Source organism: Nansenia antarctica (genome assembly GCF_963989245.1).
Source record: "Nansenia antarctica genome assembly, chromosome: 4".
NCBI lineage: Eukaryota > Metazoa > Chordata > Actinopteri > Argentiniformes > Microstomatidae > Nansenia > Nansenia antarctica.
In genome coordinates, this window is record NC_137689.1 from 62817023 (window position 1) to 62835103 (window position 18081).

The 18081-nt window shown below is 47.5% G+C and overlaps 1 protein-coding gene across 1 annotated transcript in view; it reads left to right on the forward strand.

The window, feature by feature from the left end:
- tln1 (talin 1) overlaps positions 1 to 18081 on the forward strand; it is a 69696-nt gene that overhangs the window by 30669 nt on the left and 20946 nt on the right. The window contains exons 17-37 of the mRNA XM_080528218.1: positions 727 to 825; positions 1074 to 1136; positions 4143 to 4310; positions 4630 to 4924; positions 5455 to 5621; positions 7544 to 7672; positions 8534 to 8647; positions 9327 to 9440; positions 9854 to 9988; positions 10440 to 10568; positions 10967 to 11069; positions 11376 to 11584; positions 11839 to 11958; positions 12212 to 12409; positions 12696 to 12835; positions 14640 to 14733; positions 15550 to 15639; positions 16063 to 16185; positions 17104 to 17247; positions 17446 to 17607; positions 17889 to 18029. Coding sequence (XP_080384344.1) covers positions 727 to 825; positions 1074 to 1136; positions 4143 to 4310; positions 4630 to 4924; positions 5455 to 5621; positions 7544 to 7672; positions 8534 to 8647; positions 9327 to 9440; positions 9854 to 9988; positions 10440 to 10568; positions 10967 to 11069; positions 11376 to 11584; positions 11839 to 11958; positions 12212 to 12409; positions 12696 to 12835; positions 14640 to 14733; positions 15550 to 15639; positions 16063 to 16185; positions 17104 to 17247; positions 17446 to 17607; positions 17889 to 18029 — 2937 coding nt within the window. The remainder of the gene's footprint in view (positions 1 to 726; positions 826 to 1073; positions 1137 to 4142; positions 4311 to 4629; positions 4925 to 5454; positions 5622 to 7543; positions 7673 to 8533; positions 8648 to 9326; positions 9441 to 9853; positions 9989 to 10439; positions 10569 to 10966; positions 11070 to 11375; positions 11585 to 11838; positions 11959 to 12211; positions 12410 to 12695; positions 12836 to 14639; positions 14734 to 15549; positions 15640 to 16062; positions 16186 to 17103; positions 17248 to 17445; positions 17608 to 17888; positions 18030 to 18081) is intronic.

The following is an 18081-nucleotide window of genomic DNA, read 5'->3' on the forward strand; positions in this document are numbered from 1 at the left end:
CCACCGTGTTGGTAAATGTGTTTTGGTGTATATTAGGTATTGGAGTATATTAGGTATTGGAGTATATTAGGTATTGGAGTATATTAGGTATTAGAGTATATTATGTATTGGAGTATTATGTATTGGAGTATATTATGTATTGGAGTATATTATGTACTGGAGTATATTAGGTATTGGAGTATATTAGGTATAGAAGTATATTAGGTACTGGAGTATATTAGGTATAGAAGTATATTAGGTATTGGAAGGTAACAATTGTCTGAATATGTTGGGTTTGGGTTTGTGCATTCAGTGTTGTTGAGTATCAGTTGCCTGAATGTGATTTTTGGTTTCTACATTCCTATGCTTTTCTTGGCTGTAACATTGTCTTTGGGTAAGATTTTACATTTCACTTCACGATGCATTCACTTGAGGTATACCTCAGCAGTAGGCAGTAGAAATAACCTTTAGTTCAGTTCAACACATTAGCCATTGCTCCTCCCGGGGAGGCTGGTGGAGGTTTAAGTCAGAGGACGGGCTCATTGTGATGCATGGAATAGAAAGAGAAATAGTATCAAACACCTCCCCCATTACACTCCATGTATTACAATGAGCCTGTCCTCTGATTTCTACCTCCACCAGCCTCCCCAGTTACGACTCTGTTTTGTACACGCTGTATCAGTAGGACATCCTGCTGCCTCCTTCAGTCATGTGACCTGCGTTTTTGGCATGCTTATTTCCCATCAGCCCCGGCAGCACCTCCTGCAGGCGGCTGGCAACGTGGGCCAGTGCAGCGGAGAGCTGCTGTCTCACATCGGAGAGACTGACGCAAACCCCCACTTCCAGGTAGGCCCACCATGACCCTATACAGAGTTAATTGCCCGTGTTCAAGCGGGATGTCTTTAAAGTAACTCAATCACAAATGCTCTTCGTTGGGGTTCCTTAGGACTGTATGTTTTGAGAGCCTTAGTATCCCAAATCAAAGCACAGCTCTCGGGGCACTTATACTGACTCCATTAACTGTACGTGTGTCTTGTTCCTGTGTATAACATCACCATTCCCCCTATTCTCCTGCCTGGCCTGCCATTGGTCAGTCTCTAGGTAGAGGATCTGTCAGGGGTACAAGGAGGAGCGTCCCCCCCTATAGTCAGATGCTGGTAACACACATGTTCTCTAAAGAGCCAAGTCAATCACGATCACTGACCAATCAGACTGTACTAACGGTTCTTAGATTATAATTGATTGTAATCTATGTGGAACACAATCGGTTCATGTAATTTCAATCCAATATCTTCAATGTCTCTCCTCTTAATTCCAAACACCTGTCCAATGACCATCCTCTTGCCTTGAGGATCTGACAGTTGTTTAATCGGGTGTGTTTCTCTCGTATATCTGCAGGTACTATTAAAAAATGTCTTAATATTGATTTGCAGAATAAGGTCAGTCTTGGTTAGTCTTGAGAGGGGAGATAACTCTGTGGTAAAAACACCATAGTACAACCTAGTACAACATAGTACAACAGCTCAGTGCACTGGGTGCACTTAACTCAATCAATTGTACTGATTATTGATTTTCTGCTGCACTCAGGGTGTTAAAAGGTGTCCAGTTGACCTTTATGACCTCTCTTGCCCTGTCCAAACATGGCTTTAAACACAGAGTAACTTCTGTCTGAGGGCCAGTAGGGTTCTACTGATCCTAATGAGAACAGGACCGTACCTGCAGACATACAGAGAACATCTCACACACATGATGACGTTATATGTCCAAGATACAAGTGAATGATAACTGTCTGAATTCCCCATGATTGATGCCAAAACCTATTTTTATCAGTGAACTGAATATATATTCAATATATTGAATATATACTAAATATATTGGATATACATGTAAACCTTAGAAATGACACAATCATAGCTCCCTGGGTGATGGCATTAAAGGTTTTAGATACAGTATGTGGTGGATATTATATAGTATGTATCAGAGGAAATGCTTGAAATGGAAATGGATGACTACATAATCGTACACCTTAATTATAGTGCATGGTATATTGGTATATTTCACCCTTGGCGTGACCATGGATATACGTGAGGTAGGACAGAACATACTGTAGTCCAGGGGAGGCTGGTGGAGGTAGAAATCAGAGGACAGACTCATTGTAATACATGGAACGGAATACGGAATGGTATCAAACACACTCATTCCGTTCCATGCATTATAATGAGCCTGTCCTCCAATTTCTACCTCCACCAGCCTCCCTCCAAGTGGCAGTGGAATGCTGCATAACAGCATGACATAAAACCTCCGGTCTCTCTCCTTTCCTCCTCCTTCTACCACTCTTTCTTCCCTCGTTTAGCAGCACTGAGGGAGCGACCAGACTCCTGTCATCTAGAATGGTGATAATCCCACTCCAACACCCTCTTAGACGCAGTGAGAGAATCTCTGGAGTGGTATGAGGGGGCGGAGAAGTGTTTAATGCATTAGATTGGACAGGGAGCGTGGAGTGGAGTCAAGTTTGGTTGAGGTTACACAGACCCTGTTGAAAAGCTGCAGTCAGCTAGGCCATGTCTCTCTCCTCAATCTCAATGACTTCCATGTGTTTCCCTGTGCGTGTGTGCGTGCGTGCGTGCGCTGTGCGTGGTGTGTGTGTGTGTGCGTGTGCATGCGTGCAAGAGTGTGTGTCTGGCACGTCACTGGGATCACAGCCGGGGTCTCTGAGCTTCCTAGGATCATGTTACGCACACCTAGCGAAGCCCCTAGTCACCCCGTCTCCAACAGGAAACGCTACTGTGTTGACGTAAGATGATTGGCTGCACAAGCATACGCATTCTTTTAGTTTAAAAATATCTAATATCAGGATTTAAACAGTTGCACATGTTCATAAAATTCCTGCTCTCTTGATATTGAGGCCCATACACATGATTTTCATTGTCTATTGAAAATCATTCTATATACACTACAGTAGGCCTAACCTTTCCATACAGTTGTTGTCAACTATATAGAGTTGTCTATAGACATGCTGTGTAAACAATAAACAATATTTAGACCGACCAATATTTAGACCGATTTTTCTGACTCTGATGTGACCTACCTTGACCTTTCAGTTTGAGGTCAACAGGTAGTTCTTCCTAAGTTATGTTCCTAAAGCAGCATCTTGTGATGTCGACTCTTAGACAAACAGGACCCCTAGGTCAGGATAGCAGCGCTAACTCGGCATGGAGCCACCCAGTTTCTGCCTCCTTCATCTCCAGCCTTGAGGTGTTATAGTACTGTGTGTTTAGGAGCTAGCCTAACCTTAGCTTAGCCTAGCTTAGCCTAGCTTAGTTTACCTTAGTTTAGCTTAGTTTAGCCTAGCTTAGTTGAGCTTCCCTATGGAAGGAATGCTAGGGGGCCCATACATACTGTATATGGAGGTATGTATAGATAATTCTGTAGAAGGGTCATCAATCACCTTTGCGCTAAATCTGTTACCTAGTGTATTCAGTTCAGGCCACAACCTGCAGAGTGTCTGGTAGGATACGTTTTTATAACAGGATCAATCTACTATCGTGTTCTACTCACCCTTTCCTCTTTTGAGTGGCTATTTCTCTCATTTCCTCAATTCAATTTTCATTTCCTGAAATAGATTAAACAATTCACTTGCAATTCACAAAGCATCTTGGAAGAATCCCCATGAGTATTTGAGTTGATCATAATTCTTTCTACAAAAATGAAATGAGCTCATGCATAGTTTTTGTAGACTAATACTCATAGGGCCGGTTTCAGAGACAAGGCTTAAGCCTAGTCCTGGACTAAATCACACTTTCAATGTAAAATCTCCATTGAAGATGTTTTTTAGTCTAGGATTAGGCTTAAACCTTGTCTGTGAAACCGGCCCATAATGTACTACACGATCTAGTGTCTTGGTAGAATGCTAACCTGAGATCTGTGTGCTAAACTGTGTGCTAAAAATGTCCACAAATCACCAACAATACATGAATTATGAGAGAACCAAAGAAAAACACACAGATTTCAAGTTAGTATTCTTGTCTTAATAATCAAAATAGACCATATCTTTTCTCCTTTAATTCAGGCCTGTGATGGGGTAAGCAGACAATACTAACCAAATGCTAGCTGCTAACTAGCCTGTGCGTTAACTGTGTCTATGGGTTTCTACCCTTCTCCAGGACATGCTAATGCAGCTGGCTAAGGCTGTGGCCAACGCGGCAGCCGCTCTGGTGCTCAAGGCCAAGAATGTGGCCCAGAAGACTGAGGACTCGGCCCTCCAGAACCGGGTCATCGCCGCGGCGACCCAATGTGCCCTCTCCACCTCCCAGCTGGTGGCCTGTACCAGGGTAAGGCACCATTACACAACACCCAGTAACTACTTCACACCTGTTATCCACAAAACTGTACACTCAAAAATACACACTATTTCTCTTCATCTTTCTCTCTCCGTCCTTGTGCCCTCTCCCTCTCTTTTCTTTCTCCTACTTTCACTCTACTCTCTCTCTCTACTCTCTCTCTCTCCTCCCTCTCTCTCCACTCCTCTCTCCACTCCTCTCTCTACTCCTCTCTTTACACCTCTTTTTCCCCCACCTCTGCTTATGCCCTCCACTCATTTCCTCTTTTTACACCTTCTACTTCTCTCTCTACCTCCCCCCCCCCCTCCAGGTGGTGGCCCCCACAATCAGCTCTCCAGTGTGTCAGGAACAGCTGATCGAGGCGGGGAAGCTGGTGGCCAAGTCGGTGGAGGGCTGCGTGGAGGCGTCGCAGGGGGCGACTAATGACGAGCATCTCCTGAAGCAGGTGGGCGTGGCCGCTACGGGCGTGACCCACGCCCTCAACGAGCTGCTGCAGCACATCAAGCAGTACTCAGCGGGGGGCCAGCCAATCGGACGGCACGGAGAGGCCACGGACCGCATCCTGGACGTGACAGAGAACATCTTCAGCTCTATGGGAGACGCTGGTAGGCTGAGGGGGGGGCAGGCTGTATCAGCAGAAACAACCTGGTATCATACCCATACGTAAGAATGTTCTGCTTGTTCATGCCTCAGAATACGACCTATATTTACGTATGCCTGACTTGTCAGGGGAAGGCCATAGCAAATTAGCATAAGCAACAAGGATAGACACCCCAATAGTGTCCCAAGCGAGATTCGAACCAGAGACGTCTGGCGACGTCCGGCGGTTCCCCTCAAGCATACGTAAACATCGGTCGTCTTCTGTGGCATGAACAATCAGAACTCAGGGGGACCCGGTTGGCAGAAGTGTACTATAGACTCATATGGGAGGTGGAGACCTTTTGTCCTATGGACAGATCAGTACATCCGAATCACTGCCAGCGTGTTGCAACCTTACCCTCCGTTACCATTTCCCTGGGCCCAGATGCAAAAGAGGCTCGATCAGGATTCATGCTCTTCACTTCAAACCTAAACAAACACAAACCTCTCTTTCCCTCTCCCTCTCTCTCTCTCTCTCCACCTCTCCCTCTCTCAGGTGAGATGGTGCGTCAGGCTCGTATCCTGGCTCAGGCCACCTCCGACCTAGTCAACGCCATCAAGATGGATGCTGAGGGTGAGACGGACCTGGAGAACTCTCGCAAGCTGCTGTCCGCTGCCAAGCTGCTGGCTGACGCCACCGCCAAGATGGTGGAAGCTGCTAAGGTCTGGTCTCTCCCCTTCTCTCTCTTTTTGTCTTTTTGTTTTTGTGTGTGTATGTGTGTGTGTGTGTGTGTGTTTGCAGGGCTTGACATTAAGCTTTTTCAGGTACTTGTCCTTCGGACAAGTGAACTTATCTTTTACTTGTCCGAGAGCTCAAGTTACTTGTCCAAATCCAAAGATTTTGAAAAAGCAATAATATTAATAATAATATATTATACTCTCACCGGCCACTTCATTAGGTACACCTTTTCAACTGCTTGTTAACGCAAATATCTAATCAGCCAATCATGTGGCAGCAACTCAATGCATTTAGGCATGTAGACATGGTCAAGACGATCTGCTGAAGTTCAAACCAGCATCAGAATGGGAAATAAAGGTGATTTAAATTACTTTGAACCTGGCATGGTTGTTGGTGCCAGACGGGCTGTTGCGTGATATTATAGTGTCAATATGGACCAAAATCTCTGAGGAATGTTTCCAGCACCTATCTGGAATCTGAATCTATGCCACAAAGAATTAAGGCAGTTCTGAAGGCAAAAGAGGGGGTCCAACCCCAAGGTGTGCCTAATGAAGTGGCCAGTGAGTGTATGTGTATGCAAATAACACATTTGACTACTATTGATTTGATAATGATGTATCCTTAATTTTCAAATGTATTCAATATTTTGTAATTATTAAAAAATGTAACCCCTAACCCTAACCCTTTTAGATTAAGATTGGCCACAAAAGGGATGAATATCTAGGAATATTTACAAAAAATGTTTGTAACTATAGGTGACACAGGCCAATGAAAAGGGCTACCTGTAGGCGAAGTCATTTTTCTGTTTTTTACATGTGCTTAAACTACAGATTGTAAGCTTTCAAATGATGCATCATACATTGAAACTATTAGTCTCTCCCCAATGGAAGCAATCTTATTTGCTAGCTTTTGGATAGTAGCCTATCCTATATTCAAATTGAGAAATCTATAATTAGTGTCATTCTGAAGTTCGTATTGCGATGTGCTGGTCTTAAAACTTCAAACCTAAAATATACGATCGCATCGAACTACATGAAAATAAGCGGCATTGAGAAGAAGCGAATATGCGCATGTTCACGTGAATGGCACTAGTGACAAGAGACCCACAACACCATGGCTGCGTTCGTAAACTCGCTCTGGAATCTGATCAGCACTCATGGAATGCCTTTTGTCCAATCACGTCTTTATGACGTTGAACGCAGTGTGCGCTCTGACCGAATTTACGAACTATGACGATAACGAACTACGAGAGACTGAAATAGCGAGAATGAGGCGCAGCATCGCTTTGCTTGCTATTTTTTTTTACTATTCAGATCGGAAGGAGGAATTCATGTTTGCAGATATTAATACATATTGATTTCTTTTTTTTTTTTACTTGTCCATCGGACAACTGCAGGAGGAAGTCCACTTGTCCGAACATAAAATGTACTTGTCCCGGACAAGCGGACAAGCCTTAATGTCGAGCCCTGGTTTGTGTGTGTCTATGGGTGTGTTCATAAATATGCTCTGGAAATCTGCCCTGGTTTCAACGTCATAGGACGGTCAATTAAAAGTCTTTATAAACTAACTGTAAACATGGCAGACACCAACGATAACATTACCATAATTTTGCTGTGTTGCTAACTAGTGATGTTGACAGTAGATACTTGTTAAATAACATTTCCATTTGTATCTTTTAAAATTCATTCAGATGGCGCGTGTTGAATTATACTCTATCCAAAAATATTTACGAATACACCCTGTGTGTCTGCGTGTGTGTGCGTGCTTGCACATGTCTGTGTGTGCATGCGTGTGTGTGTGTGTGTGTGTGTGTGTGAGTGCTTGCACATGTCTGTGTGTGCATGCGTGTGTGTGAGTGAGTGTTGTGTGTCAGTATAATAATGTGTATGTCTGTGTGTGTGTGCAGGGTGCGGCCGCCAACCCTGACAGTGAGGAGCAGCAGCAGAAGCTGCGTGAGGCGGCCGAGGGTCTCCGCATGGCCACCAACGCTGCTGCACAGAACGCCATCAAGAAGAGACTGGTCAACAAGCTGGAGGTGTGTGTGCATGCGTGCGTGTGTGTGAACCTATGGCTGGCTGGCTGGCTGAGTGCAGAGACTAGGGTTTCTCCAGCTGGATGTTCAGGCTGCCTTCATTAGAAAACCTCTTCAACTTGCTCACTGGCTCACAATTTGTGCTGGCTCATAATTGGTGCTGGTGAAACTACTGTAAGTGTTAGAGGTTGTATGAACATTCTGTCACCATGTTGTGCAGCTGTAGAGACAGGAAGGTCTCTGGGGAGACTCTGTCTCCACTTCTCTAATGAGCCTCTGAGATCTTCGTCGATCTCCGTCCCCTTCTCACGCTCTATACTGTGCACAAACACTTTTGAATACTTTATTTGGGGGGTTCACAGTAAAGCGTTACATTAATGAACCCAAATATAACAAATGTCATACAGATAGTCATGGATACAAATAGCACCGTCTTCATCACACAGCTAGGTTTCCAACAACAGATGACACACACACACACACACACACACACACACACAAAACACATACGTAGCTGACAGAGAACAATATTGTACAAGCTGCTTGGCTTTTGTCTTTGGGAGGCCTGCAATTTGCAGACCACGTACTGTCAGGTAATGCACGTGTCCAAGGCTGCCATATATCAGTATTACCAGCTGACACCTGAAGCCAGGGCCACTAATACGTGTGACATGGGGCTGGTAACAGTTTTTTCGAAAAGGCTTTCTCCATATAAAGATAGAACACACACACATATATACACCCACACACACACACACACACACACACATACACACATACACAATCTATACTCTGCAGTAACATTCGTTTATCACTCTCTACAGTAACACTTGTTTGTCTCTGTTTCCTGTTTCCTGTTTCCAGAATGCTGCCAAGCAGGCAGCCGCAGCCGCCACTCAGACCATAGCCGCCGCCCAGCATGCCGCCTCGTCCAATAAGAACCCAGCGGCACAGCAACAGCTCGTCCAGAGCTGCAAGGTGAGAGCCCAGCTACCATGGCAACATAAACCCATACTTCCTGGTTTCTGTCTCGTTTTGGGTTCATGATGAGGTCACTGAGTACATGTGCCACCCCCCCCCCCCCACCCCTTCTACAGTAGTGTGTGTGTGTGTGTGTGTGTGTGTGTGTGTGTGTGTGTGTGTGTGTGTGTGTGTGTGTGTGTGTGTGTGTGTGCGCGTGAGTGAGTGACTACAGTATTCTGTACAGCATGTGTTGCTTCTGGCAGGCATACATAGATGAGTCATACTGTTCACTGTTCTGTCCCTCCTTCTTCTGTGCATTTGAGTATTCATATATACAGTAAATATAATATAAATATATAGTCCCAGTGTATGTATGTATATATACTGTATATATGGCAAACCACCCTGCTAGTGTGATCTGATCCGTCACATACACAGCACTCAGTAATGAATGTGTTCTATTGTTTAATTGCTATTTGATTACACCATATCTACATAGCGTCTATAAACATCACTTGAGGGGTGAATTGAGGTCACGTACAAAGACATTTCTGTTCAAACATGAATATGCCCAGAATACACAGTAGAATACCATATTGATGCTTGAAGCATGATTAAACTAATCATGTGTTCCCTTCTGTGTGTGTGTGTGTGTGTGTGTGTGTGTGTGTGTGTGTGTGTGTGTGTGTGTCAGGTGGTGGCAGACCAGATTCCTCAGCTGGTCCAAGGTGTGCGTGGCAGCCAGTCCCAGCCCGACAGTCCCAGTGCCCAGCTTGCCCTCATAGGGGCGGGGCAGAACTTCCTCCAGGTGAGAGGCACTGCCCACACCACACTCACCTGTCTGTCAGGCCAATGACAAATGCTCACATAAAGTTTAAGTTCAAGTTCAAGTTCAATTACAGACCACAATCACTGTCAGACAGAATAAATATTTATTTTAGTTTTCAAATATACTGTTGATTGTTACATCCAATATGGTATCAAATGGTGATGCACGTCGTGCATAGAATAGAACGGAAATCCAAAACAATAGCAGGAAGTCTGGACAGTCTTTAGTTTGAAGTCCAGCCAGCTGTGTTTCATTACACACAAGCATTATTTGGCACCGCTTACAAAGGATTTTGGAATGCTTGGAGCTAGAGATTTCCTCTTTTTTGATAACAAACAATGTGGTCATTCTTCCCCCCATTTCTCTCTCTGCCCCCCCACCCCCACCCTCAGCCTGGTGCCAAGATGGTGACAGCTGCCAAGGCGACGGTGCCGACCATCGGTGACCAGGCCTCTGCCATGCAGCTCAGCCAGTGTGCCAAGAACCTGGCCACGGCCCTCGCCGAACTCCGCACCGCTGCTCAGAAGGTACTGCATGCACGCACGCACGCATGCACACATACACACACATGTATGCACACACACTTCCCAGCAGTAATACACCTGTAACCGAGCCACCCATTATATGAAAAATAGAATATCAGAAAATTAGTCTGAGCCTACGCTTCAGGTGGGTACAGTTGCTTCAGTGTTTTAGGTTGTTGAATAAGCTGAACTTGCTTCATAACTAGCTTGAGCACAAGTGGACTACATAGTAGTACTAAAGAGCTAGCAGGTTAGCTACAGGATAGTAATGCTAGAGGTAGTGGGTTAGCTCCATCCAGGACAGTAGCATGCTCCCCCTAGTAGCACTCGAGCTAGCAGGTTGGCTAACATGCCCTGTCCTGCTCTACACGGGGACCCTACTATCCTGTGGCTGTTTTCCTCCTGGTCCACTTCCTGTGCTGTGCTGTGGCTGACTTCCTGTTGTCTGTTGCAGGCACAGGAAGCGTGCGGTCCCCTGGAGATCGACAACGCTCTGACGGTGGTGAGAGGCCTGGAGAAGGACATGCAGGAGGCCAAGGCCTCGGCTGGCACCGGCAAGCTCAAACCCCTACCTGGAGAGACGGTGAGAGAGAGAGACACACACACACACACTGTTCCTGTCACATGCTCTGCAGCCACATGTTCAGCAGTAGGTTGCTCTCACCTCCCACCACAGAAGCCTACACTAACAACAGTCTGCAGGGTATGAATGTGCCCACATGAGTTTCACAAATGTTAAACTGCTGTGGTTGATGTGTGTGTGTGTGTGTGAGTGAACTCCAACCACAATGCACACTCTCACTATGACACAACTAGAAGGGCAGTGTGTGGGAGCACTGTCTGTACAGTGCAAACCAATTGTAATACGTTAAGATTTATTCTGTATGTGAATAAATATCCTGTGTGTGTGTGTGTGTATGTGTGTGTGTGTGTGTGTGTGTGTGTGTGTGTGTGTGTGTGTGTGTGTGTGTGTGTGTGTAGCTGGAGAAGTCTTCTCAGGACCTGGGCACCAGCACCAAAGCTGTGAGCGCTGCCATCGCCCAGCTGCTCAGCGAGGCTACCCAGGGCAACGAGAACTACACAGGTACTGTTACCCAGGGCAACGAGAACTACACAGGTACTGTTACCCAGGGCAACGAGAACTACACAGGTACTGTTACCCAGGGCAACAAGAACTACAAAGGTAGCCTGCTCAGAAAGTAAAGGCTAGCCTGCACCATAACAACGGCCATGTAACCAGTAGCATCGCTGTGCTCTCTAGCACTTTGAGAGGCTCAGCAGCACCATCTAGCTGTGGACCCTCATGTATGCCCCAACACTGCTGGATTTCCTCATCCTCTTCTCTCTCTCTCTCTCCCTCTCCCCTCCCTCCCTCCCTCCATCCCTCCAGGTATGGCAGCCAGAGACGTGGCCCAGGCGCTGCGTTCCCTGGCCTCTGCTGCCCGGGGCGTTGCTGCGACAACTGCCGACCCCCAGGCCCGCGACGCCATGTTGGACTGTGCCGGTGATGTCATGGACAAGTCAGCCAATCTGATCGAAGAGACCAAGAGGGCCATCGCGAAGCCTGGAGACCCAGACAGCCAACAGAGACTGGCCCAGGTGAGAGAGGCAGGCAGGCAGGCAGAGACTGAGAGTGACAGAGAGACTTACAGAGAAATACTGAAAGAGAAATAGAGCTGGATGGATAGAAATGTCAGTCAGTTAGTCAGTCATGAAGTCAAACAGGCAGTCGATCAGATATGAATTATGCTTGATTAAACATGCAACAGCTTGCCTGTACTCAGTGTGTGTGTGTGTGTGTGTGTGTGTGTGTGTGTGTGCGCGCGCGTGTGCGTCTGTACGTGTGTGTGCAGGTGGCCAAGGCGGTGTCCCAGGCCTTGAACAGGAGTGTGAACTGCCTGCCTGGACAGAGAGACGTGGACAACGCCATCCGCACCGTGGGAGAAGCCAGCAAGAAGCTGCTGGCTGCCAACGTGAGTAACACACACTCATCTGTTATGACATACACACACCTCCTCAGTTATCACACACAGCACCAACCCCCGGAGATGGTTTCTGATACTAACAGTTTAACCTTGTCTGTCTCTCTTTCTCTCTTTCTGTCTCTTGTGTCATTCTGACTCTCAAGTCTGTCTATTTCTACAATATTATAGAATTGAGTACAAAACTAAAAGTAAAACATTCATTCATTCCATTATCCCTCTCTTCCTCTCCTCTCCTCTCCAGTTCCCCTACACTGGGAGGAGCTTCCAGGAGGCGCAGGCCAATCTGAACCAGGCGGCGGCAGGTCTGAACCAATCAGCCAATGAGCTGGTGCAGTCATCGCGAGGCACCACCATGGAGCTGGCGAAGGCCACAGGGAAGTTTGGGCAAGGCTTCAACGAGTTCCTGGACGCCGGAGTGGACATGGCTGGTCATTCACAGGTAGGCAAAGGGGCGGGACCAGCGTCATGTGACGTGTTGTTTCCTACTACTCTATTCCTCATGTTACATGACATGGTGATATGTTTTGTGTGTGTGTGTGGGAGGGGGGGGGTGGGGGGGGTGCTCATTGAAATTCACTCGTGGGAAGAAAGGTTCATGGATGTTTCGTTTCTCAATGAGTGTGTCTGCTGTGAGATGAAGCTTTTCATCACCTACTGTAATTCAATACAGCTGATCAGCTCAAGTTAACCTCTTCCTCCTCCTCCTCCTCCTCCTCCTCTCCCAGACTAAAGAGGACCAGACGCAGGTGGTGTCTAATCTGAAGACCATCTCCATGTCGTCCAGTAAGCTGCTGCTGGCAGCCAAGGCCCTGTCCACCGACCCCAACTCCCCCAACCTGAAAAACCAGCTGGCTGCCGCTGCACGGTACAGATGGACCCAGGCCCGGCGCACACACACACACACACACAGGGGCGGCTGTGGCTCAGGAGGTAGAGCCGGTGTCTAATGACCGCAAGGTCGGCAGTTCGAACACTGGCTGGCCACATGTTAAAGTGTCCTTGAGCAAGGCACTGAACCCCTAATTGCTCCAGGGTCACCGTCTATGGCTGACCCCCTGCCTAGAGCATAACATACCAAATTCCAACAATTGACTGACAAGTTGATTGCACAAGTTGATTGCAATAAAACTATTATTATTATTATTATTATTATTATTATTATTATTACTACACACACACACACACTCACGCATTTACACTCACACACACATACACACACACACACAATGTTACCAATGTTCACCTCCGGTCTATTTTCACATCCATCCAAGAAAGTAATTGAAATGTCATTACTTTTCCTCTATTTACTGATGTGTTTATTGTCCTCTATTTGGATATCGCCCGTCTCTTTGAACACTTGATGCTTTTTGTTTGCTTTTGAATTTCCATGAGATGAGTTTGGAATGGAGCCCAGCCTGGATGCATTAGTGACACACAGACACACTGATTAATACACATCATTCATTATGAATCCTCATGTGGTCTATGGCTGAAGGGGGGGTAGCAGACCAAAACCTCTCTCTCCCTCTCCATCTCTCTCCCTCCCTCTATCCCTCTCTCTCATCCCTCCAGCTGCTCTCCTCTGGCTGGGGGATTTATCAACTCACACAAACACGTGTGGGGAGCCATACTTTATACTTGACATGACCCAATGAAATTAGATGCTTTTCTGACTGAGACTTTAGATTCATTCCATAGCCTAGGTAACTAAACCCCTATAATCCATATTGCCTGTGTGTGTGTGTGTGTGTGTGTGTGTGTGTGTGTGTGTGTGTGTGTGTGTGTGTGTGTGTGTGTGTGTTAGGACTGGCCCTAGTGTGAGAGGGATGCTTGGGTGGTGGTGAAGGAGGATATCATTATACACTGCTGTTTGTCTGACGACACACCAGGGATACAGCTGCTGGTCTTAATGTCTTAATGCCTTTATCTGGCAACACACACACACACACACACACACACACACACACACATGCAGACACTCACACACACTGATGAACACCCACGCACAGAGAGAGCTACTTACATAAGTCCCATCCTTCTCATTGTACAGTAGACACACACATTTGTGGACATTTGTGTTGATTATGTAACAAGCTGTCACATAGAACAGGGAGGTTTGACTGGAATGGAGAGCTTAAGGATCTCCTCTCCTCCTCTCCTCGCTTCGCTTCGCCTCTCCTATCCTCCCCTCCTCCCCTCCCTCTCTTCCTCTCCTCTCCCCGTTGGAAGCAGTGCCAGCTGGGACCACCTCTCTCTTCTCCTCTTCCCTCGTTCCCTCTTGCTCTTCCATGTCACTCTCTTTCCTTGTCATTTTTTACCCCTTTCTTTTCCCCTCTCCTTCTCTGTATTCTCTCCTCATTTCTTCCTCTCTCTCTCATTCTGTCTCTCTTTCTCCCCCCTCCTCCCTCTCTCCCTCCGTCGGTAGAGAACTTCTTCTGTGCGTATCTCTCTAGAGCTGGAACACTTGTGGGCGAACGGCAATTTACATCGGCTGGCTGGGGTACTCAGTCCCTGCTTCCCTCACACACACACACACACATACACACATACATACTCCCTTACTGTGTCTCTGTCACTCCCCCCTCTCTCATGTTTTTCTCACATTCTCCCTCCCTCCCTCTCTCCCTCTGTCCCTCCCTTCTCCCCTCCCTCCCTCTCTCGGTCCACAGTGCGGTGACAGACAGCATCAACCAGCTCATCACCATGTGTACGCAGCAGGCCCCTGGCCAGAAGGAGTGTGACAACGCTCTCCGCGAACTCGAGGTACATCCTTTCTTTCCTCTCCTCTCTTTTGATCCTGTTGTTTTCCTTGTCTTTAGCTCCCTGACCAGTTTGGTGCATGACTCACAGAGTGTTTGGCTGTGTGTGAACGGTGGAGAGGAGTCGGTTGCTACGACTGGGAGTGCGTGTGTGTGTGTGTGTGTGTGTGTGTGTATATGTGTCTGTTTAATGAGGACCAGTGAGCTGCCTTCTAGCTTTACCCTCCAGCTGTACTGTGTGTGTGTGTGGGGGGGGGGGGGAGTGGTTTATATGATGCTGTACTGTTTACAGTATGTAGGTCTAAAGGCAATCTCATTTGTCAAGATTCTGGCCAATGATCCCTGTGGAGGGAGATCTGATGAAGTGCAGTGTTGTGTTCCGGTACTTTATGATTCATACTTTATGATTCATATTAGATGTCAGTACCTGGTCAATATCCTGGTCTGGATGATAGTACTCGTGTGTGTGTGATGATGTTGGAGTAGAAAGTTGCTGCTCCTGTAAACGTGCTGTTGGGTGGGTCAATATTTGATGTGTTACTCCACCATGCCGACTTTAACTATTCCCCTGAGGGAGCGCAGGAGGGACAGGTCTTGCTTGTGTGTGTGTGTGTGTGTGTGTGTGTGTGTGTGTGTGTGTGTGTGTGTGTGTGTGTGTGTGTGTGTGTGGGGGGGGGGGGTGTGGGTGTGTGCACCTGAGTGTATGTAGTAGACTATGTATGTGTGTGGGTGTGCGTCTGCATGCATGCATCTGTATATTACCGACCTATTCAAATGTGTGTATGTGTGTGTGTGTGTGTGTGTGTGTGTGTGTGTGCAGACGGTGCGGGGGATGCTGGAGAACCCTACGGAGGCTGTGAGTGACCTCTCCTACTTTGACTGCATCGACAGCGTGATGGAGAACTCCAAGGTAAACCTCTCCCCTCCTCCCCTCCTCCTCCTCTCCTCCCTATCTCTCTTTCCTCGGGGTGAATGATGTGTGTATGTATCTGTTTAATGAGGACCAGTGAGCTGCCTTCGAGCTTTACCCTCCAGCTCTACTGTGTGTGTGTGTGTGTGTGTGTGTGTGGAAAATTGATTAGATTCTTCCTGTAGAAACCTCTATGTCCATGTCAATCATGTCTTCTGGCCAATGAGAAGGTGGCTGTAGAATGTCCCTTCTTTGAGATGAATGGTCGTCATGCTGTTGCTACCTCAGACCAAGCTCTGACGTAAACAACACTCACTAACTCTCTCTCCACATCGTCAACATGTTGTGACTCGAACTAAAGTGTGTGTGTGTGTTGTGTTGTGACTCCAACTAACGTGTGTGTGTGTTGTGTGGTGGTTCCAGATCCTAGGGGAGGCCATGGCAGGCATCTCCCACAACGCCAAGAACAGCAACCTGCCTGAGTTTGGAGACTCCGTCAGCTCCGGCTCCAAGGCCCTGTGTGGCCTGACTGAAGCTGCTGCCCAGGTACACACACACACACACACACACACACACACATACACTTTAGTGAGAATGGTAGAGCATCAGGGCAGCTCTGCGTAGCACACACGCCTGAACACATCGGCCTGATTGTTCTCTCAGCCAATCAGGCGGCTTGTTACTCCGGCCCCAGTGCCAGCAACATCTGGAGCCAGGAGAGCATAGCAAATAGGTAGAGAAGAGAAACTGGCTTTTCACCAGCTTATTCCCTCTCTCACACACACATTCACACGCATGCACGCACATACGCCCACAACCTCCTCTCAAGACTTGCTGTGAGTCATATTTGTGTGCTCTCTTTGTGTGTACCTGTGTGTGTACGTGTGTGTGTGTGTGTGTGTGTGTGTGTGAGAGAGAAAGCTCCCCTATGGTTCTACCCACCAGCCTCTACCTACTCCTCCTCCTACCTACTTCTAGTGGTTCAGTCATTATCCTCTCATATTCACAAATGGCTCTAAATTAAAATCCATAGACGATGTGTGTGTGTGTGTGTGTGTGTGTGTGTGTGTGTGTGTGCGCCTGCATGTATGCCTGTGTGTGTGCCTGAGTGTGTGTGTGTATGTGCGTGTGCGTGTGCGTGTGTGTGTGCGTGTGTGCGTGTGTGTGTGTATGTGCGTGTGTGTGTGTGTGTGTGTGTGTGTGTGAGTGTTGCCATGGTAAAAGGCCAAAAGCGGAGATTAGGACAGAGTGTATTTTGTTGTTGTCTCAGCGACTCAATCTCTGCATTAACACTTTCCATCCGTTCACAATGACACACCTCAACGTAACCCTAACCTTAACACAACGTTGTTGATGGACCAACTGTAGCCTCACTGCTTTTGACTTGACTATGGAACATGATTGAAGACCTTTTATGATTGGCTGGCCCTCTGAGCTGACTAATGAGCTGTGTTGATGCTGCAGGGTGCCTACCTGGTGGGCGTGTCGGACGCTAACAGCCACGCAGGTCAGAAGGGTCTGGTGGACCCCGCCCAGTTCGCCCGCGCCAACCAGTCCATCCAGATGGCCTGTCAGAACCTGGTGGACCCGGCTTGCACCCAGTCACAGGTAGACACACACATACACAGACACACATCACAGTATCTCATCACAGCCAGCAACACCAAACGTCTATTCACACTTGCCATTGTTTCAGTAAAACCACCATCTCTTAGCTCCCTGCCTCAGACAGACAACTGTGTCCTAGCCCTAACCCTAACTCTAGCCCTTACCCTAGCCCTAACCCTAACCCTGTCACCTCCCCAGGTCCTCTCTGCGGCCACCATCGTAGCCAAGCACACATCAGCTCTGTGTAACGCCTGCCGCTTGGCCTCCTCCAAGACCAGCAACCCCGTGGCCAAGAGACAGTTCGTCCAGTCGGCCAAGGAAGTGGCCAACAGCACAGCCAACCTGGTCAAGTCCATCAAGGTCGGTCACAGGGCGTTGTACCAGGGGAGGCTGGCAGAGGTTTATTATTATCAGAGGGCTTATTATTCTATAGGATGGAGTGAGGAAACTGATGTCGAACAAACCCCCCTGTGTTTTTGGTACTGTTCCTCATTCCATCCCATTCCTTACCACAAGTCCTGTCCTCTGATTTCTACCTCCACCAGCCTCTCCAAGTCTATGAAGTAGAGCAAGCCAGTGTGTGTGCATGTTGTATTGTGTTGACGATACTCTGATGCGTGTGTGTGTTTGTGTGTGTTCAGGCTTTGGACGGCGCCTTTAACCAGGACAACAGGGAGAAGTGTAAGGCTGCCACCGGGCCTCTGATAGAGGCTGTGGACAACCTCACCGCCTTCGCCTCCAACCCAGAGTTCGCCAGCGTGCCTGCCATGATCAGCCCTGAGGTCAGTCAACTGCCCCCCTTTAGTCACACTGACCCCTGCAGGCCAGGAGGCA